The 19,313-nt window shown below is 35.8% G+C and overlaps 1 protein-coding gene and 1 long non-coding RNA gene across 2 annotated transcripts in view; one reads left to right on the top strand and one right to left on the bottom strand.

Annotated features, from left to right (window-relative positions):
- Positions 1-19,313, top strand: part of LOC308066250 — a 600,281-nt gene that overhangs the window by 72,449 nt on the left and 508,519 nt on the right. The window lies entirely within an intron of this gene.
- The window catches only part of TMTC2 (transmembrane O-mannosyltransferase targeting cadherins 2), a 375,978-nt gene that overhangs the window by 70,426 nt on the left and 286,239 nt on the right, over positions 1-19,313 (bottom strand). The window contains exons 12-13 of the mRNA XM_080393255.1: positions 17,696-17,777; positions 3,749-3,863 (exon numbers count right to left, since the gene is read on the bottom strand). Of these exons, the coding sequence (XP_080249381.1) occupies positions 3,749-3,863; positions 17,696-17,777 (197 nt within the window). The remainder of the gene's footprint in view (positions 1-3,748; positions 3,864-17,695; positions 17,778-19,313) is intronic.

The raw sequence follows: 19,313 nt of genomic DNA, 5'->3' as shown, positions 1-19,313 counted from the left end.
TTTCAAAGGGATTGCTGTTTTAAAATACTGAATACTGATACTTGGCATTCTTAATGGACCTTTTTGTGTCACAACAAAATCATAATCAGATTCCTTACATTAACCATTCATTCACATTTTTTGTTTAAAAAATTTACATAGACTATATGCTTAGCCATACATACATATTTAAACACATGGACAGTAATTCTAGAATGAAGAAAATCTGTTTAGACAGTAACACAGAGTGAACTTGTGCCTATGAGACAGTGCCAGCAGCTATCTGTGGTCAGTCAATGTACTTTCAGGAGCCAAAATACTCTCACAGAAATTCATTGAAAAACAAAGACTATGTCATGTAGTATTGTTCTAATTTAGACTTCTGTTTTCAAATAGGCAACAGACATGCTATAACTTCATGTAATATGAGTGTTTCCCAGAACAACCCACTTATGGAAGTGTGAAAAAAAACCCCAATTCTTCCTACAAAATGTGCTTTTATGCAAAGCTCTTCTTCCTATGCTTATTTTCATTTAGAAACAACATAAAGCACTTTTCCTGTTTCCAATTAGTACAGTGGTGTCATTCCTCATTCTAAAAGCAATCACCCCCTAGATCACAGGAAACCCATCTCATGGCAGCTCACCTCAGTACACACAAAGTGAAACTTAGCACTGTTAATACATGACTCAGTCACTGAAGCTACAGCAGCCATACGGCAGTACAAATATATGCTTCACTACATTCCATTAAAATGTACCTAGCTTTGCTGAAAGGCTTCAAACTCTTATAACCAGGAGCACAGCAAATACTACAAAAGTAAAACACATGACCAGTTACTGTTTTAAGAAGAACTATGCAAACAGCTACATGATCCTTGAATGAAGTGTCTGGAAAACAAATTTCTTGAGAAAACAAATTTTACAGGCAAGTACTATGCAAGTTGAAAGTTACCAGACTGTTGCAAAGAAATTAATTACATTCATCCCACATCCCACTGCTATTACAGATCACTTGATTCATCTGGCACTGCATTATCAGGATCCTACAGAAGTTATCTAGGCAAAAGAATTAATAACTATGTTTGTGTAATTAGGAACAGGGAGGTCTCTCAAGACTGCAAACAGAACTAAATCAGGGTTTTTTTCTTGATTTCAACTTCAGATTTAGTCACAAGGAGAGGAAGCAAACAGTGTTGGAATACCTGACAGAAGGAGTCTTTCTTGTGACTGCTGAACTGAGAACAGTCTATCTACAAATATTGCTACTACATTTGAACACAATTAACAATTCTGTTGCAAATTTAAGAAAAAAAACCCAAAAAACCCCCACAGCATTCCAGTTAAAAATTTTCAAAACTTGGTATTTTTTATTTAGGTTGCATTTTAATTTAAATATTTTTCTCAGGGAGTAAAGGCATTAAGAAAAAGGAAAAAAAAATAGCACTAGAGTAGAAAAAAAGTATTGGACTTGGAGGGAATATTGTGATTTTTTTCTATCCAAAGCAGCTGTATCCCAAGTTTGAAAGAATTTGCTGGCAATTATAAATAAATGTCTACACGTTTCTGAAACTCGTGACACCCCTTGGGCTCATGGTGGAAAAAGAAGTATGACTGGAGGGAAAGACGACTCCTTTCTAATTCAACAGTACATAAGTGGGTAGAATATTCGGTCTGAAAAAAGAAATATTAGAATTTACACAAAAATCTAAGTTGCTGTTATTACTTCCCAGTCATTTTGGAAACCTTACATCATCCACATAAATATCAATTCCTATCTCTTAGACCACAACACAACTTTCTCACAACAGTCAACTTGCTTCCATGCCCTGTGAACTTTTACAATGTATTTTCTACCTCACAGCTGTGCGTTCCATTCAAAACTCTTACACACTTACCAGGCAGATTTTATAGCTGTCTGCAGTGCCTAAAGAGCAGTTTGTCACCTACATGAAACTACTATATTTAATAATATCAGCCTTTCATTTATGACTGTCTTTAGCATCCACAGTTTCTAGCTGTATCACTCTATACTAGTCTGAGTACTCCCTCCTTTCCTTCCTCCTTTGTATCTTGGTATCTGCTTTCCTCTTGGAATCACCTCAGCTCTCCATCATTTTAAATATCCTGAAGATCAGCCTCTTCTGAAGTCCCACAGACTCATGACGGATTTGTAGCTGCTCTCTCCTAATGTATGAATGTACATTCCCCTTGTGCAATGCCTATTATGTAAGCAATATACTGAATAAACTGCTAAGTAAAGCAGTGAACAAAGGCAGACAACAGAATCATAACCTTTTAGCAAAAATCAGTCAGATCATAAACACATGCAGTTTAACGCAAATACTTGGAAGCACTGAATTTAACTTCGCCACCCTGACTTTTGCTAAATCCTCCAGACCACTTTAGACTCCCAGAGCATATTAGGAAGACATTATGATCTCCCACAAAGAAAGCTGAGTATTTCAGTGAAAAATTAGATCAACTGGATATCCCAAAGGAGCACAGTTGGATTCCAGCTAAACTAAACCACCAAGCCTTTTTTTTTTTTTTAAACTTGCTATGCTTCTCATTGCTGTGAATTTGTTTCATTAATCTAAATGTTTCAAATTACTGAATTCTGTCTTGAGAGGTATCATTCACAAAATAATCAGGGGGAAGAGAAGGATCCTTAAAATAGCTAATACACCTGCAGCAGGACAAACTGTTGTTTACCGGTGAACCATTCGTCTTGCTTTCCTTTCTAATCTACAAGCAGTTAGAAGTTATTTCTCAAAGTGTGTTTTGGGGCTTATTTCAAAATCCTCTTACATTAAGTCTTCACACTGAAAGACAGGTCACTTGGCTAGAAGCAGATTTAATCTCTGTAACACTATTTTTTTCCCCTTACATTTCAAATTCTAAATGTTAAAAGTATAAAAAGCCAAGTGAGATATCTTCATCAGAGAAATTATCTCAATAACTGTTTTGTGCTAATGAAGTACATTTTTTATTTCCTTTTTCATGCATTTTCTAAGCATACATATAATCTAAATGAAATCAAGTATCCTCATAGCTGTTAAGTGGACAATAGGCAATAACTAGATAGTTATTCTAGAAATAACCATGGAGGATACCTATTACAGTAATGCGAGTTTAATGATAATGTTCAGGCAGAAGCTTAATGTTACTGAATATCCAGGTCTGTCAGCTTTAAAAGGAAAAAAAGATGTCTAAAATGTTATTCTATTCAGATAGGAGAACAGAATTAGATATAAGACTACACTTTAAATCACAGATTCTGATAATATCACTAAGTGCTCCTATGAGTCTCAAAGTCATAATTAGCCTGGGAATATTTAGATTTCTAATTATTGTAGCATTCCCTACTGATATTAACAAAAAACTTAATATTCTCAGTATTCTCTAGTTATATCCAGATCAGAAATATGGTCTATATTTTCTGTTGCTATGCATGCTGTTTCTAAAAATCAGGGGAAAGGAAGTCCTGCAGAAGGAACACTTGTTCTTGCATGCAAGCAAAAAGATTACTTGCTTGTGAAAAACAGACGTTTCTAAAAGTAAGAAATTATGAGATAACGCACAGAAAATTAGAAAGTGCTAAATCCTAAAACATCGTCACTCCAATTCTTTTTATCTGATTAGCAATATTTAATTATTCAAAAGAGTTGTTGGGCTTTAAAAAGAATATTGTGTAAGCAAAGGCTGTAAAGACTTTTCCTCTAGAAGAAGGGAGGAAAATCGAGTAAGGTAGATGTAAAAGCACTAACCTGAGCATATGGGCTGCATTGAAAACAACATCAAATTCTGTTCTATCAAGTTCAGCTGCCTTTTTTGCCATCTCAGCTGCTTCTATCAGGCGGGATTCTTCTAGGAGGAACTGTCCTGCAATGAAGTGCATGAAAGTGAGCCCACAGAAAATAACCGATGGATAATACTTCAGACAGTTAGGAAAAGGAATTAAAAAAAAAATCTCATGTATTATATTCAATGTTTAGTTATTTGTTGATCTGCTCTTATTTCAATATCTTTAAAATGTAGTCAATATAGAAAAAATGCAATGAATATGACAGGTAATATAACTGCAATATTTGCAGAACATATTTATGAATAGTGAGAAAGCTACAGTAAAACTCAGCCATCAAGAAACAATACTCCAAATCCCCAAGAAGCCTGCTATTTAAGAACTTTCCCTTCTGCCTGTACAGTGATCTTCACTTCCTAAGAACAAAATGAAATTAAATAAAAAAGCATCTAATAATGGAATAAATTCCTATTTTAAAAGCATATCTCAAAATCACATTTTATATATATATATACATGCAAACATATTTCTTCAGCTTTAGAATTATACATGATACTTTGCTTTAAAATTATTATATATGTGTATACCTTGATGAACTGTTATTTTATCAGGTATTTCAGTAACACTAAGAGAATCACAACAGGTAGCTTTTTACAAATGTACTACATGATACTTACACCTTTCACATAAAAAAAAAAGACTGCTAAAATCATGTGACTGAATTTTTACAAATGACATTATCATAATCAAGTCAAGCTAAAACTGAAAAGAATGAATACTTTAGCATTAACCAAACTTTAACTAAATTCCAGTAGTTTTAAAACAAAACACATAAGAATTAGTAGAACTCTATGAAAATGAGTTTTCCTTTGAAGAAAAGGAAAAAAAAATAATTTGGAAGGTACTCAAACCACTCTATTTCTACTCCTTTTAATGATTTTTTCACACCTAATTTGTAAAATGTGTTATTTTTGGATCAACAACTTTTCAAAGGGTTTCAGCTGTCTAGACTCTGTGTCTACATAACTTTATATTTGGAATGCTATCTTATAGTATGGCTATTATACATTCCAGCGTCCCATCCTTCCTGTTTTTTTCTTACTTGGTAAAGTAAGATTACTCAACAAAAAGTCCACCAAGCCATCAAAGGCCACAAGACTCTTCAGGAACAGTAAGCAATGAGCAAATGAATTCCTCTCATGGCAAGGGATTTTATTTTTTTCTTGCTTCCTTTCCTCATACATTCCCTATGACTTTCATGCTCATTATATGCTTATGCAGAAAATCCACTTAACCACAGCTTGCAAGGTCTGTAGGGGCACAGTGAATCCAGTGATGCTTTGGCACAATAAATACATTTGCAGAAAAAAGTATCTCAATACAAAAAGTGATGAGAGACAGCTTTCCTAGCTTTTTGCTTTCTCTGTGGGTACATTTCAACTGGGCAAGAGATGGAAGATTATTTACTTAGTCAATCACCTATATCTTAGTTATTCAGATCTGCAAAAATCTTGTAAAAACATTCAGGTGCCTTTCTGGATTCATAGCATAAGGTTTACTTGCTTTAGTTACATCTGCACTCTAATATGCACCGTCCTTTCATGCATTATGATGCTTTGTGTTTACCGTGTGCAGAAACACAATTTCCAAAAAAGCTTTCTCACATAGAACATTAAGTAAACAAATAAATAAATAAACATAAAAACATCAAAAGAAAAAATAGTTTGAGAAGAGTTTGGATCACAAGAAATTAATTAGCCTTCAGAATTAGAGATTGTCACTTGAGCCACTAATGCAAGTCTCCTATGAAGGGAAAAAAAAAACAATAAATGTTTACAAAAGCTACAAGTTTGCTCTTTATTTTTCTTTTTGTTTTTCTTTTCTTTTGGGTACCACATTGGAGTATGCCTTATATGTAGCAGGACAAACTAAAAATATGAATCTGAAAAGTCTCAGACAAGTAGATCCACCAACTGCAATAATCAGTTCATATCTCTTGATTTCAGCTGAGTTACCATTTTCTTTAAAGAGAAATCTGTGAAACAAGCTTCACCAACTAGTATTCAAATTCTCTTTCACAAATTAACTAAAAGAGTATCTCTAATCTTTAGGTTCGTGCTAAAGTAAACCAGCCTCAAACTGTTAACATTAAGATTCTTTTGTTAATGAAAGCACTGGATTAGCAGAATGAGACACTAGTAAATGCATGTCCTATTGATAATTCCAGCCAGGGGGAAGAAAAAGGACATCACTGTGTCTTGAAATTTAAAAGGTTAACATTCAAGATCATTCTCAACAAAATTCTATGCCTAATTTAGGAAAAATATTTTACAGCTTACAATTCAAAAATAATGTCAACTGGTCATAAGGAGAAAAACCCCTCTCATTATTGTTTTCAATGAAAATTACTCCAGGATTTTTAGAGTCAGATCTTTAGAAACATACTTTTGGTTTTCTGTATGAAACACTTAGCACTGAAGCTCAAGAGAGATACTAATTTATGTATAACTACCTCAATATAACAAAATGTAACTGATATATTCTACTTCATGTGACATAACAAATTTCTTGACTTTAGATTCATTTTATTAAACAGTAAAATTCTCGTGCTTTATCCATGTAATTTCTAAAAATATAACATTATTGGAAAATATTTCAAACCAATACTAATGATTTACTGGTGCTCTTAAGCAAGGTTAATTCTTTTAATAGGTCCCTACCAACATATACTGAAGATACTATGAAACTCATACATGCTTTAGATTTCTATAAGAAGTCTAATTTAAAACATGACAGCGTTATATATGTTTACTGAAAAGCAAATGTACTGTGCTTTAGCTAAAGGCTTGTTTTTATTAATTGCTTTTTCTGAGACTTTGGCTGCATACATTCCATTAGTCTACATGGACACACCAAAAATGTTAGCAACAACTCTAAACTAATGTTTTAAATTGTTAAAAACAGAATTCACCCTCCATGTACTACTAGGTCTCTAAAAAGCGTCTCTATAATAGGATTATTCTTTTATATAACCCATTAAAGCATCATCTTTATTACCCAAGTTAACTAAAACCAATTGCAAGTACTATATGACACTAGTCCAGTATGAGTAAAACTTCCAGTTCTTCAGAAAAGAAAATTCTAGCACTATGCATCACCATAAACAAGTCTCTCCCCTGTATGGAGTTGATAATAGCAGCAATAACTCATGCTGAGTGGGTAGGTAGCAGATGATACACAGCACGCCCTCTTAAAGCCAACTATGGCATCCTTCACACCCAAACCTTTATAGAACACTGAATGCAAACAGGAAAGGGGTACACCCCATAATGGACTTAACTCATTGCCTGAGTAGAGGCGATTTAAGCTGGCTGTTGGTTAAGCATTTCGTTAATTGGATGGGATATAAATATAATTGACTGCTATCCTAATCTAGTGGGAAGTCAATACCTGAGTGTACAGGTGTGTGGTGGGTTGTCCCCCACCAGCATCCAAGCACTCACACAGAGTCTTACTGCCCCCCACCCCAGCAGGGTGAGGGGAGAAAACAGGAAGAACAAAAGCAAGAATACCTGTGGGCCAAGATAAAGATTGTTTAATAGATGAAGGAAAGAAAAAAAGAAACAAAAACAGTGAAGGAAATCGCTCTCCATTTCCCACATGTAGACTGATGCCCATCCAGCCTTCAAACAAAGGCCACCTCAGAAGCCCAAACTGCTCTTATTCCTCTACCTTAATTTTTACTGCTGAACATGATGTAATACGGTCTGGCATATCCTTTTGGCCAGCTTGGATCAGCTGTCCAAGCTGTGTCTTCTCCCAATCACCTGCCTACTCCCAGCCTACTGGCTGAGAGGACAGAAAGGGAAAAAGAAAAAGCCTTGACACTGTTCAAGCACTGTTCAGCAACAGCCAAAGACTGGTGTGTTACCAAGGCTGTTATAGCCCCAAATCCAAAATAGCAGCATTATCCAGGCTGCCATGAAGAAATTTAACCCTATCCCAGCCAGACCCATTAGAAGGCGGAAACTTTCAGTTCAGAATTTATTTGCCAAGTTCTTCTGAAAGGCAGACTAATTTTATTCACACATCTAAATTTAATTTAAAGCACCTAAGTAGAGCTATCCTAATTTGAAGTGTTAACCACCATTCCTTTTAATATGATATACTAAATTCATACACGAATGAACTGGATTGGCAGTTTACTGCTGCACTTTCTTCATTAAAAAGCAAACTTCTGAACCTTTCCCTGTCAAAGCCATAAAGATGTGTTTTCCCAAGAGAAAAGCACTAGCAGGGCAGACTATTGCCAAGGTGTTGAAGGTGGATTGGAAGGTCTGATCCACAAGCCTCTGGATCCAGGAACCACTTGTGTGGGTCAAAATTTACATGCAGGATTTTCTACTCTAACAGGCAGCTGGCAAACGGCATGATTTATGAGACGCTGCTCAATATCACATACACGGCTTTCTTATTGCAGGTGTCATGACTCTGACTCTTGCCAACAACATAAATCATGGTAGCCCGATTTGTTTTTTGGAATCAGAACCAGCTTTTGAGAAAACAGCTTTCTAGAAGCTCTTATTCCCAGAGTTTCCTTCTTCTAGGAAAGCATATTTTTTCATTACTGTTCTTCTAAAACAGGAGTGGGAAATCCACAGTCCATGTTCAGGTGTGATCTTCAACACCACTATTCTTTGCCTGGAACAATGTTACTTTTTTAATAGAATTTTCCACATTTCTTGCTAGACAGCACAAAGCTGAGACTCAATGTGGAGTCAAGACTTTGTGAAGACCTTTGACAGCAGAGAACTGATTCAATGCTTCACTATCCTCTTAAGTCATTTTTCCATAAATTAGGCTATCTAAGCATCAAAAATGGCATAGAAGCTGACAAATTCTGTACCTACAGTCTTGTTCAAACATGCTTTTTCTTGCAAATTGTCAACAGTGGTTTTGAGAGTATATTTGGCAAAGAAATTTTGAGGCAATATATGCAATCTACTGAAAAGTAAGATAAAAGTATAAATGTAATATAAACAACAACAACAAATAATCCAGTTCCTAGGTAGGAGTTGAAAAACACAACTTTTTTTCATCTTCTGTCAAAATTTGTAACAAATATTTATCCACAGAGGCGGAAGCATACAGCTCTCTACTCTGTATAATTGTCTTTCTAAAACGATCATGAACATTTGCAAAGCTTTTTGTTAAGACATGTGCCAACACCAGTTTAAAAGCCATACATCTCAATTGGTAGTTCTGCTGCTTTATTGTAACATGAATGGTATTAATTGGTTGCAATATGCATGTGTGTGACTATTTTATGTTTAGAGCACAAATGCATTAGTGCCTTCCTCTAGAATCGGCTCAACTACTCCTTACAGGCACTATACGTTTTTATTTTACTAGGTAAAAGTTAAAGTTGCATCAATCTTTCTTTAATTGAAATGTTCCCTCTCCTTTGTTCACTGGCAAACATTCAAAGATACTTTGTACCAGAACAGAGGTTTCTGAAATAGCTGGGTTTGCTACTGCAGCCTTTGAAATAAACCATTTGGAATGTTCTCAGCATGTGGTTGGTTCTGCACTTACTCAGTCTTCAACAACTTATTATTTTGTCCTGATACCTTTAGTAATTCAAGCAAAACTGAGTAAATTACCTTCTGAATAAGAAGGGAAGAACTTCTATTCCCACCATAATAGGGAACAGTTAGCATTTGCTTGGTTTAATGTATGTTTGTCACCAAGTGTTCTGCACCTTATCCTCTTTAAAAAAGTTTTCTCCTTCCATTGCAGCAATGTAAACAACTATATTAACACGAAAAGAAGCTAAATCAAGATCATAGACTCAACCTGTCAAATATGTTTATAATAAAATTCACTAGAAGTTCTTTCAGCACATTCATCATTGAGAATGTGAAGCTGAATATTTGTTGGTGCTTTCAAAGCATTTCAAGTTTCAAAATAAACCAGAACAGAGATCAGGTTCTGGCTGACCCAATGCATTCTGTCTTATCTCTGAAGCACACAGTAAAGCTGCAAGATTGTGACTTGAGAACTGAACTACATTCTCACTGGCATGAGCAGAACCACCACTGAAGTCACTGTCAACTTTAACTTTGCTGTGGCAATGCAGAGCAAAAGAGCGGATTCAACCAGATTTCTGAATGGAAAATTTCAGTAGCACTCTGTGGAAGAAATGAGAGGACAGACCTTGTCTCCAAGTTGATTTCCAAAGCTTTGCAGGTGATGAATCAATGTTGCAAGATGCCCAGTCAACAGACATGACCTAATATTCTTAAAAATCCCACTTTCCAGGGCGTTTAGACAATTTCTTGGTGAATATGTAGGATGTGGCAGGGGAAGCAAAGAGAACTTATATGATGGTAGCAGCATTCCAGTTTAGTTTGTTGCTCCTTATATCCCATTCTACCTTTATCTAAAGCAGTTCTCTGGCTTTCCTGCTGGAAGAACTTTTCAGGAGTTTATTTCCTCAGTTGGTTCCCATGGAGAAGATTATTCCGTTGCAAACAAAATATACAGAAAGACTACGCAAGGCAGTGGGTGCTGCAACAACAATATACGCACTGGCTTGGAAAAACCTTTTTTTATTAGCTTTTTTTCTTTGTTAGAAATACTCCTCTGCTCCCATTGTGCTAAATATACCATTGGATGTCATCCAGGGAATGACCAGAGATAAGAAAAAAAAAAATTAAATAGCAAGCCTTTGGGACTTGATAACTGAACTTGTGACCACATCTGGATCACTGGAAGCTCTCACTAAACCAAAAGATTAATGATAAAAAACATGTAATACAGAGTACCTCACATTTTACAAATAGTAAGAAAGATTCTGGGCCCTATGTCATTCCCCAGATACCTTGGTGATGTATAAGGTTTGGAAAAGTGAAATTTGGATGAGAATCCAGTTGCACTTTTCTAGCACCTCCATGCTATCTCTTCAAAAAATCCCCATAATGAGCTGACACTCATAGGTCAAAACATGTGATCATTAACAAAGAAGTCTCCAAGGTTGTTCATGCCACAGGCTTTTTTCAGTTCCTGCAGAACCTCCAAATTCTGGCAACATGAAAAAAGCATAAAGCCACATTTTTAGCCCTGTCTCTGATCTGCAATTTCTATACCACATCTCTTGAGCAGTCTAGTATATTGTGCTGAGGAAGCAGAGTCAACCATGTATTCGGGATGTCAGAATGCTTAGATTTAAGGATAAACTCAAGGGAAGGGAAGAAACATCGAAATTCCACAGCGTTTAGGGTCAGTGACCTAGCTTGTTTGGAAATACTCCACTGCATTCCACTTAAGTGACTGGTTCTACACGGAGTTTGGAATAAGTAGTTATTATAGTGGTTTGTAATAATCTTCTAATGTTGTGTGATAGCAACAGCCTAGGGAGCAACAAAAAGGACTTGACAATTTATGTACATACGTCTTTGTACACTCATCATTCACAGCTGCCAAGAAAACCAGAAAGATATTTCAAATTGGTATATTCTTCTGAATAGCTCTGTTTCTGGTATATTCTTGTTTGGTTTCAGTTTGGAAGTAAGAAATATTGTCTGTGTAAATAAAGATTTTCTTAAATCAAAGTTACTGGAGAGAGTCCTGCAAGCAGAAAGATTGGAAGCTTAATGAAGCCTTTCCGTGAGTCCGTTACATCTCTTCCTGTTTTGGGTCTAGGAACCGCGTCTTCCTGGAATTGCATTCACTCATATTGTATAAGGAGGTATAAGCCATAGTCCAAAGTCAGGGTCTTAACCTGATGGTACTGTAGGCTCAAGAAAGAGAGACCATTCCTCCAAAGGGCACCTATATTCTATGAATATGAGTTACTTGAGTATCATAAACTTGCATTATAGTTTCCCTACAAAATCATTATATATTTAATATTAGGATTTCCAAAAGATTTTAAATGGCAAAACCCCTTTTATTTGCTGAAATGTTCATGAGTGCATATTGGGAAGGCTGGCAAAGCGACTTAGTGATGGATATACTACATCTGGTTGGCTTTGACCTCATCTCATCAAGGAATTTAGTTTCTCAATACATAATCATCATGTAGCATCTGGTGTTCCCAATGGAGCAGATGCATGCACTCTGTTTTATTTATCATTTGGCATATACTGTATTTAGCTAACCTGTCAGTCAGAAAGGGACAATTCATTCACTAGAATTAGGGATTGTGAAGTAAGTTTTATTCTTTTCATTGACAAAGATAAAACCTGACCTTCCTAAGGACTAAGGTGATATTTCTTCCATTAGCACAAAACTCTCTTGAGTAAGTCTTCATTACTGGGTATTCGTTGTTATTTCTCTTACTTGTCAATATAAATTTGACATTTTTGATTATTACACTGTTTTCTTCAAAAGATCTTTTCCTTAAATATATGGGAGAAAAATAAAGCTTTCCTAGGCTGTTCTTCAGATAGTGAAGAACAAAGACACAAAGTTCCAGCACCGTGAACAATGTGACTACACGGAAATATTATAAATACATCATCACATCTAAGAAGAAATCTGAATGTATATCTGTAAACATATGTAAACTCTCACACTCACTAACACATGTAACTATGGCTTAAAAACAGGGGGGAAAATGGTACTTGAAAATCCACTGCTATCATGTTTCAGTGAAATTTATTTTGAAGCTTAAACCACAGTAGTTCCAATCCATTTTCAGGCTGAGACTTAGGAGTGGTAAAGCAGTCATCTTTGGAGGCAAGACAGATACAAAGTGCTCATAGACTCAGGTGAAAATTTAGGCATCAAAAAGGGCTATAAGTCCTGTCCTGAAACAATGATTAGAAAAACTTAGGATGAAAGTGAAGGAAACAAAACAGCACTTAACCAGTTAACCTTCTGTAAAAAAACCCACCCAGATAACATGAAGAAAATCTACAAAAACAAGTCCTAAATTATCACAAATTCAAAAGTGAAATATAATAATAAAAAAAGCAACCCACAACCAAAACCTTAGAATGTTTGGGAACATGTTAATTTATTCTTCCTTCAATGACAGTATAGCTAATATGATTCAGTTTTACCTAACCTGACAGCATGGTTTTCAATTTCTTTTATATCTGTAACTGGGAATACACTGAAAAAGGCAGCTGATCAATGTGGATTGCCTAATTAAGTGAATGCATAATTAATCTAATGAGGATAATCCTTTTTTCTAATGAAAAAGGAATTATTAAACAATTTAGAGTTATTAGAAACAATGTATTATTCAAAGGAAACTATTTTAAAAGGCGGTCTCAATGGTGATTAATAAAACAGAATTAATTTGAACATCCTGTTAGGTTCTAGATTTCCCCATTCCAATTAAGCCATTACAAATGTAAGGAAGGAGGGACCTCTGTAAGACATTTATCTGGAAACCTCACTCCTCTTTTCTCTCTCTCTTTATTCCCACTCAATTTTCATTACACTGGAGAAAGGCCGCAATACACACTTCAAGAGACATGGTAGCAAAGCCTGTTTTTAGCAAACAAGTAGAATAAAACTTGCTTTAGCAGTCATTTTTTGGTGTTTTGTTTTTAAACAGCAAATTATAAAGGAAATAAGACAGTTTGGGAGGTAAAATGTTTGCACAACTTAAATTTCACAGTAGATTTATGGGGGTTTTTGTTTGTTTACTTGTTTAAGTGAAAGATGTTTCAAAAAGCCTTCCACAACACCAAACTCCCCAATTACACTGCATCCTACTAGCCATCTCAGTGAAAAGCTATTAAAGAATTCATTTTGGATTCTTTTCTAATAGATGAGCACTTAAGTATTTCACTGTTTGCAATTCCTCTCATCTCTGTGCACTGACAAATTTTATACAGAACCTTTCTTCAACTTCTCCTGAGACAGGCTCAGTGCAGACAGAAACAGATCTTTACTTCCTTAGTGGGTGGTCAATACTCTATCCAAAACCAAATAATCTCTGAGCCATAAATGCACTGGTCTGGCCCAGCTGAACATTCCCATGTTTGGCACACTTATTAACAAATTTGACCTACTGACTATTTAGATGCCAAGATGTTCTTAAAATATTTATATGAAAATTCCTTTTGGACTTGATTAGTTCACAGGTATCTACCTGTGGTTTCAAAGATTGACACTCACATTCATCCCACCTAACCATACGCATAAATTGAGGCAACTAGGTTACAAAAAGAGTCCCCTCTCTGGCCAATGGAGACCATTTCAACTATGTCTTCTATCTTTTGAAGCTACCAAGGTCTTGCAGGACCCCAAATGGCATACTTGAATTAAATGCCTGAAGTAAAGTGGGATGCATGAGAGCCAATATCCTGAGTAAACGTGGGTAAGATACGATGAAGAAAGCCCTCCCAGAGAAAAAAAACAACAAACAAACAAGATGGCAATTAAAAAATAAATAAGCATTTATAAAGTTCAACTTTGTTTAGTCAAAACTATTTACTTTAAGTCTTCTTTCAAAAATGTGCATTAAAAATATCAAATCAAAAGCCTCAGAGTTTATAGGAGAATTTAAATCTAGTATCTGAAATAATCTCCAGTGTTTTAGTTTAAAAACTTGGAGGTTGTGCCAAAAATAACATATTAATTGCCCGAGAATTAAAAAAAAATATTAAAATAATTTGCACTGGTACTTCGGCACTCTTTCCTCTGCCATGTTTTCTTCTTTCTGATTCATACGCATTTTCTTTCTTTCATCTTTAGGTTTGGTGTTTCTGGTAGAGTACTGTGTACCTGAGTAGCTTGTACCAGATCACCCATCAAGACTCATATTCATAAGACAACGGTTTTACACAAAGTTCAGATGTTCAAATAACTGGTATAAGAGAAAAGAAAAAGAAGGGGAAAAGAAGTGTGAAAAGGGAAAAGAAATGGAAAATGTGGACAGGCTGAACAGCTGCCTGCATTTCAGCCTGAGAGGGGTCTGCCACCTTCTCTGGTCACTACAGTAAAAGCCACCAATGAAGTGGCATCACGTAAGCAGTATGCAGGGATTTATATCTCTTTAGCTTTTCCGCTAGTTCTCCCTTCAGACATCTCTAAGCATGATGAATTTGAGAAACACTGTTTTAAACCTAAATCTACTGAAATCCTAAACCAGCAAATCACTATACAAAACTGATTAGAAACAATTAGAGAAATATGCTGTGGTGGTATTATCTAAGGAGCAACCATGAAACTGTTCACCTCTCCAAATTTTCATGTGATCAGATAAGCTAACTTCTGCACCAAGTCGTATCTGGGAATAGCTTTGGATTAAAGCTTGAATTAAAGCACATTATAATACGAACCTAAGCCTCTTAAAAGTTACAGTATATTGACAGTTTTCCTGATAGCTCCAAAAAAAAGTCCAATTGGTTAGAAGTTAAAAAGAACATCTGCACATCCTAGGAAAAGGAATTATAAGTGTGTGGATCCACATGCATTTGGAAGAAAATCTTGCGTCCATTTATTCCTGCTACTCCATAATGTTGTGTCCCAACTGACCATTCTTTTCATTTGGCTGTTCCATGAGATATGTGGGTTTTTTAGGGCTGTTGCCAACTATCTTATTCTCTGTTCCAACATCTTCATGCTGGGAAAAAAAGTAATCTCTAGATTTACATGTAAAATACAGATAGTTTTTCCCCATAGTTTAACTCTTGGCATATAGGATGTAGACTGTACCTGTGAGAAGGTGCTAAAACAAATTAAGAAAATGTAGAGATAAAGCTTAAAATATTCACTTGGGTTTCCTGTGTAACAGCTGGAACGTCACTGTTAACATACACTACAGAATCCTTATCAATACAAAAAATAGGTGGAAGGGAAAAGGGAAAGACAGGAAAAAACCAGAAGAAATGGAAAAGAGAAAGAAAGAAAAGCAAGGAAAATTTATTTCAATTTTTAAGAAGTCCTGTGACCAAAATGACAACATTTTGAGAATATCTGTACTATATAGACACATAAGCCAAGCAGAAGTAAACAACATCTTTCTCACAGCTACTTTGATATTAACATGGAGTAACATCACTGAATTTGGTGAGGTGATTGGACGTTATACAATCAAAAGAAAAGGTTTCACCTGCATTCAGTAGACCTCTGTCTATAATACTCCATAACGGAGATCTAGGGACCGGTATAGGGAACTTCTTGTGCCTAGAGCCCTTCAGCAACACATTTTACTATGCCGCTATTCCCATCACTGACTAAATTTTGTCCTTCACTCCTAATCTGCTGAGCAAATCCTCTCTATGTTGCAATAGTGACCTCTGCACATGGACACAGAAACCGCTTTTTGAACCTGTGACACAACAAAGGGGGAAAAAATGCTAAAGTTTTTAGAGAATAATCTTAATTAGGAAACAACACACCATTTTAATATTGTAGTCTGGTAATGAGGAAATCAATACATCAGAGGTGAATGATTACTTGAATAACCTTGGTTTTAGTTTATACGGCACTTGAAAATGACACCGAGGGAATATTGCAGGAAAAGACAGGCAAGTTGATGAAGTAATGAGAGACAAAAAGAATAAAGACTAGACCTGTAATAAAACATACACAATCATAACTTCAATTGCCAGAGCAGACTGTTGAGAACTACTTTTGAATTTGAATGCAAATTATAATTCCAGATAACTAAGGATAGATTTCTTAATAGCAAAGGATGGAAGGGGCTTGAGCAGGATTTCAGGAAACAATCTGTTCCAACTTTTCCTTATTGAGATATCAACTATGCTTATATCCAATTGAAATAATGGGGCTTATGTGCTCAAATACCCCTATTGGATTTACCTGTACAGGCTTAAGTAGAATACAAGGTCACTAACTGCAATGACCCATAATGCAAAATAATGCAACACTAGGCTACATACACTGAAATATCATGACATGTTCTAAGTAACAGTGTATGCATTGATTTTGGGAGTCTAACATACAGAATTTTACAGTGCATAGGACCAGACAGAAATACAACGTGTGAGCAATTCAGACAAAGATATCACACAAAGTGAAAACATGGTTATGATATGAGATTAATTTTCCCTTTTGGCCACTCATTTTTATTTATTTTACATTTCCCAGTTAGAAGAGGAAATTAAAAAAAAACAACTAACAAACCAACAAATATATATATATATATAGTATGTCTGTGGTTCCCTACCTTCTTCCTTAATAAAGATGAAGTTTATTACTTCTTTCTGTATTTTCCAGTTGGGACTAAACAGCTTGCATTTTTAGATTTGTCTATTATCAGCTTTAAAATACAGTAAGATTTGTCCATAAAGTTAAATATTTTTGCTTCCTTGGGACTAATCACATCTGGAAATATTTTTTGCACATCTAGCAAAACCAAGCCAAAGTTATAAAGATACCTTCAAATTAACTGTGTGCTTTATGCACATGCATGACTTAGTATGACAAAGATATAGCCAACTTGTCAAAATCTCTTGCAATATTTATCCATTTCAAGCCATGAAGATGCAGGGAAGAAGGCAGATGTAGAGCTGTAAGTCTTCAACAAAAAGCAGACACTTCAATACATAGAACTCAGAGACACTACAGTATAACTTCTAGTTGCCCACCCACCGGCAGCCAGCAAAGTTAGGCCAAAACTGTTAATAATAATATTCCAGGCCATGAAACTTTGACATATGGCAATAGTCACCTTTTTTTCTTTCCCAGAGAGGCAGCAATACTGAAATTCCTCTCACAGGAGGAAAGCTATGCAAAATCTTCACCTCTCCCTCTGCAGTGATTAACAAATTGAAATGGGGATGAAGTTATACATAATAGATTAGTTTCTTTCCCAATATATTTTATATATGTATTTTGCCAGTAGCACTTTTCAAACCCTTAATCACTCAGAGAGATTAACAGCAAGCCTGGAATACGTGTGGAAACTTTATCTGAAACATACCATAATGCATATAGCAGTTTCCTTTGGTAGGATCCAGGTGAATAGCCTTCACGAAGTACTTTTCTGCCTCACTCTTGCGTCCCTTAACAAAAAAAAAATAAAGGGGGGTGAGAGGGAAATTATTTTAACAGTGTGTCACCATGGAGCAATCATGTGCAGTTACAATTCCCACATTCCAGGCACTAAAGAAAAGCAACTACTACTATCACTAGACTTAGCCTAAGTAAATATGAATGTTTAAGTGTTATGGTAAGCTTTATGGTCAGCTACTTTATACTGCAGACCTCCAGACTGAGGAAGAAATGTGTCCAACATCGTCAATGTCCAGGAAGTAAGTAAGGAAGGAAGTGGTAGAAATGTATTGCAAAAATTATTGTAAAGGCCTTTGGGTGAACATCAAGCTCCACTTTTTGGACAGGCATCAGGATGAGCATTACACAGACCCAAGTTAAAACCAGAAAGGAAGGCAGGAGGGAGCTTTAGTCATGCTCTTAAAAAGATGGAGGAATGGGGAAAGGAAAAAAAAAATGTTTTGGTCCTATGAAATCATAGAATATCACAAGCTGGAAGACCCATACAGACCATCAAGTCCAACTCTCTGCTCCTTGCAGGACTACTTAAAACTAAACCATATGCCTAAAAGTGTCATCCAAATGCTCCTTGAGCTCTGAACAGGCTTGGTGCCATGACCGCTTCCTTGGGGATCTTGTTCCAGTGACCAACCACCCTCTCAGTATAGAAACTTTTCTGAATGTCCAGTCTGAACTTCCCCTGATGCAGCTTCATTCCATTTTTTGGTGTCCTAAATGACACTATATACACAGCCAACAGTAAAGTCACCACAAAGGAAGGTATATAAATAGAAAATATTTCAGATTTCAATTTGGGAAGTAAGATTTCATCAGAAATCAATTCTGTCAACCATAAAACATAACTGAAATAGAAAAGGTAATTTTTGAAGACAATGGTCAATGGTATGACAAAATGGACAGAAAAAAACCCCCAAAACAACAGAAATTACGGTAAAAAGAACCACAGATTTTCTTATCACTGAAATTACCAAGCCACTGAAATTGCCTTATGGTATACAAGTGCCCGAGCAGATCCATTAGTAGTCCTTACTCGTTTCACGAACAGAGTGATATTGGATTAGCCGAGTTTGATACTCAAACACAAATCACCATCAGTTATTCAGTAAGTTACTTGTGATGTGTTTATCCCTATCCCCATGAAATTAGTTTCTGTGGTTTGTGTTATAAAATAGAAGTCCTCCAGAATAAAGAACAGTTAAGCTTAACCACTGTGGAAGAAAGGCATTGTGGTCTGCACCTCTCCAGGTTGCCTTCAGTGTTATTTCACAGATATAAGTGTACAGGCTTTCTCAAGTTTTGTGGTCTGGAAACAGACATTGCATACATCCTGCACTATCCCACAAATTACCACAGGAATAATACCAAGGTCTGTTCATGATTACAGCTGCTCCGGATTCTCAGTATTTTCTTTAAGGGACTTAGAAACAACAAAATAAAGAGGGAGAGAGAAGTTGTGCAGCACACCAAGAACTATATCAAGACCAGGTTTCATCAAAACCAACATAGAGACCATGTTTCCAAGAGAT

The sequence above is a fragment of the Falco punctatus genome (assembly GCF_963210335.1).
Source record: "Falco punctatus genome assembly, chromosome: 6".
Taxonomy (NCBI): Eukaryota; Metazoa; Chordata; class Aves; order Falconiformes; family Falconidae; genus Falco; species Falco punctatus.
The sequence above is the reverse complement of the archived record's forward strand: the minus strand, read 5'-3'. Positions and strand labels throughout refer to the sequence as shown.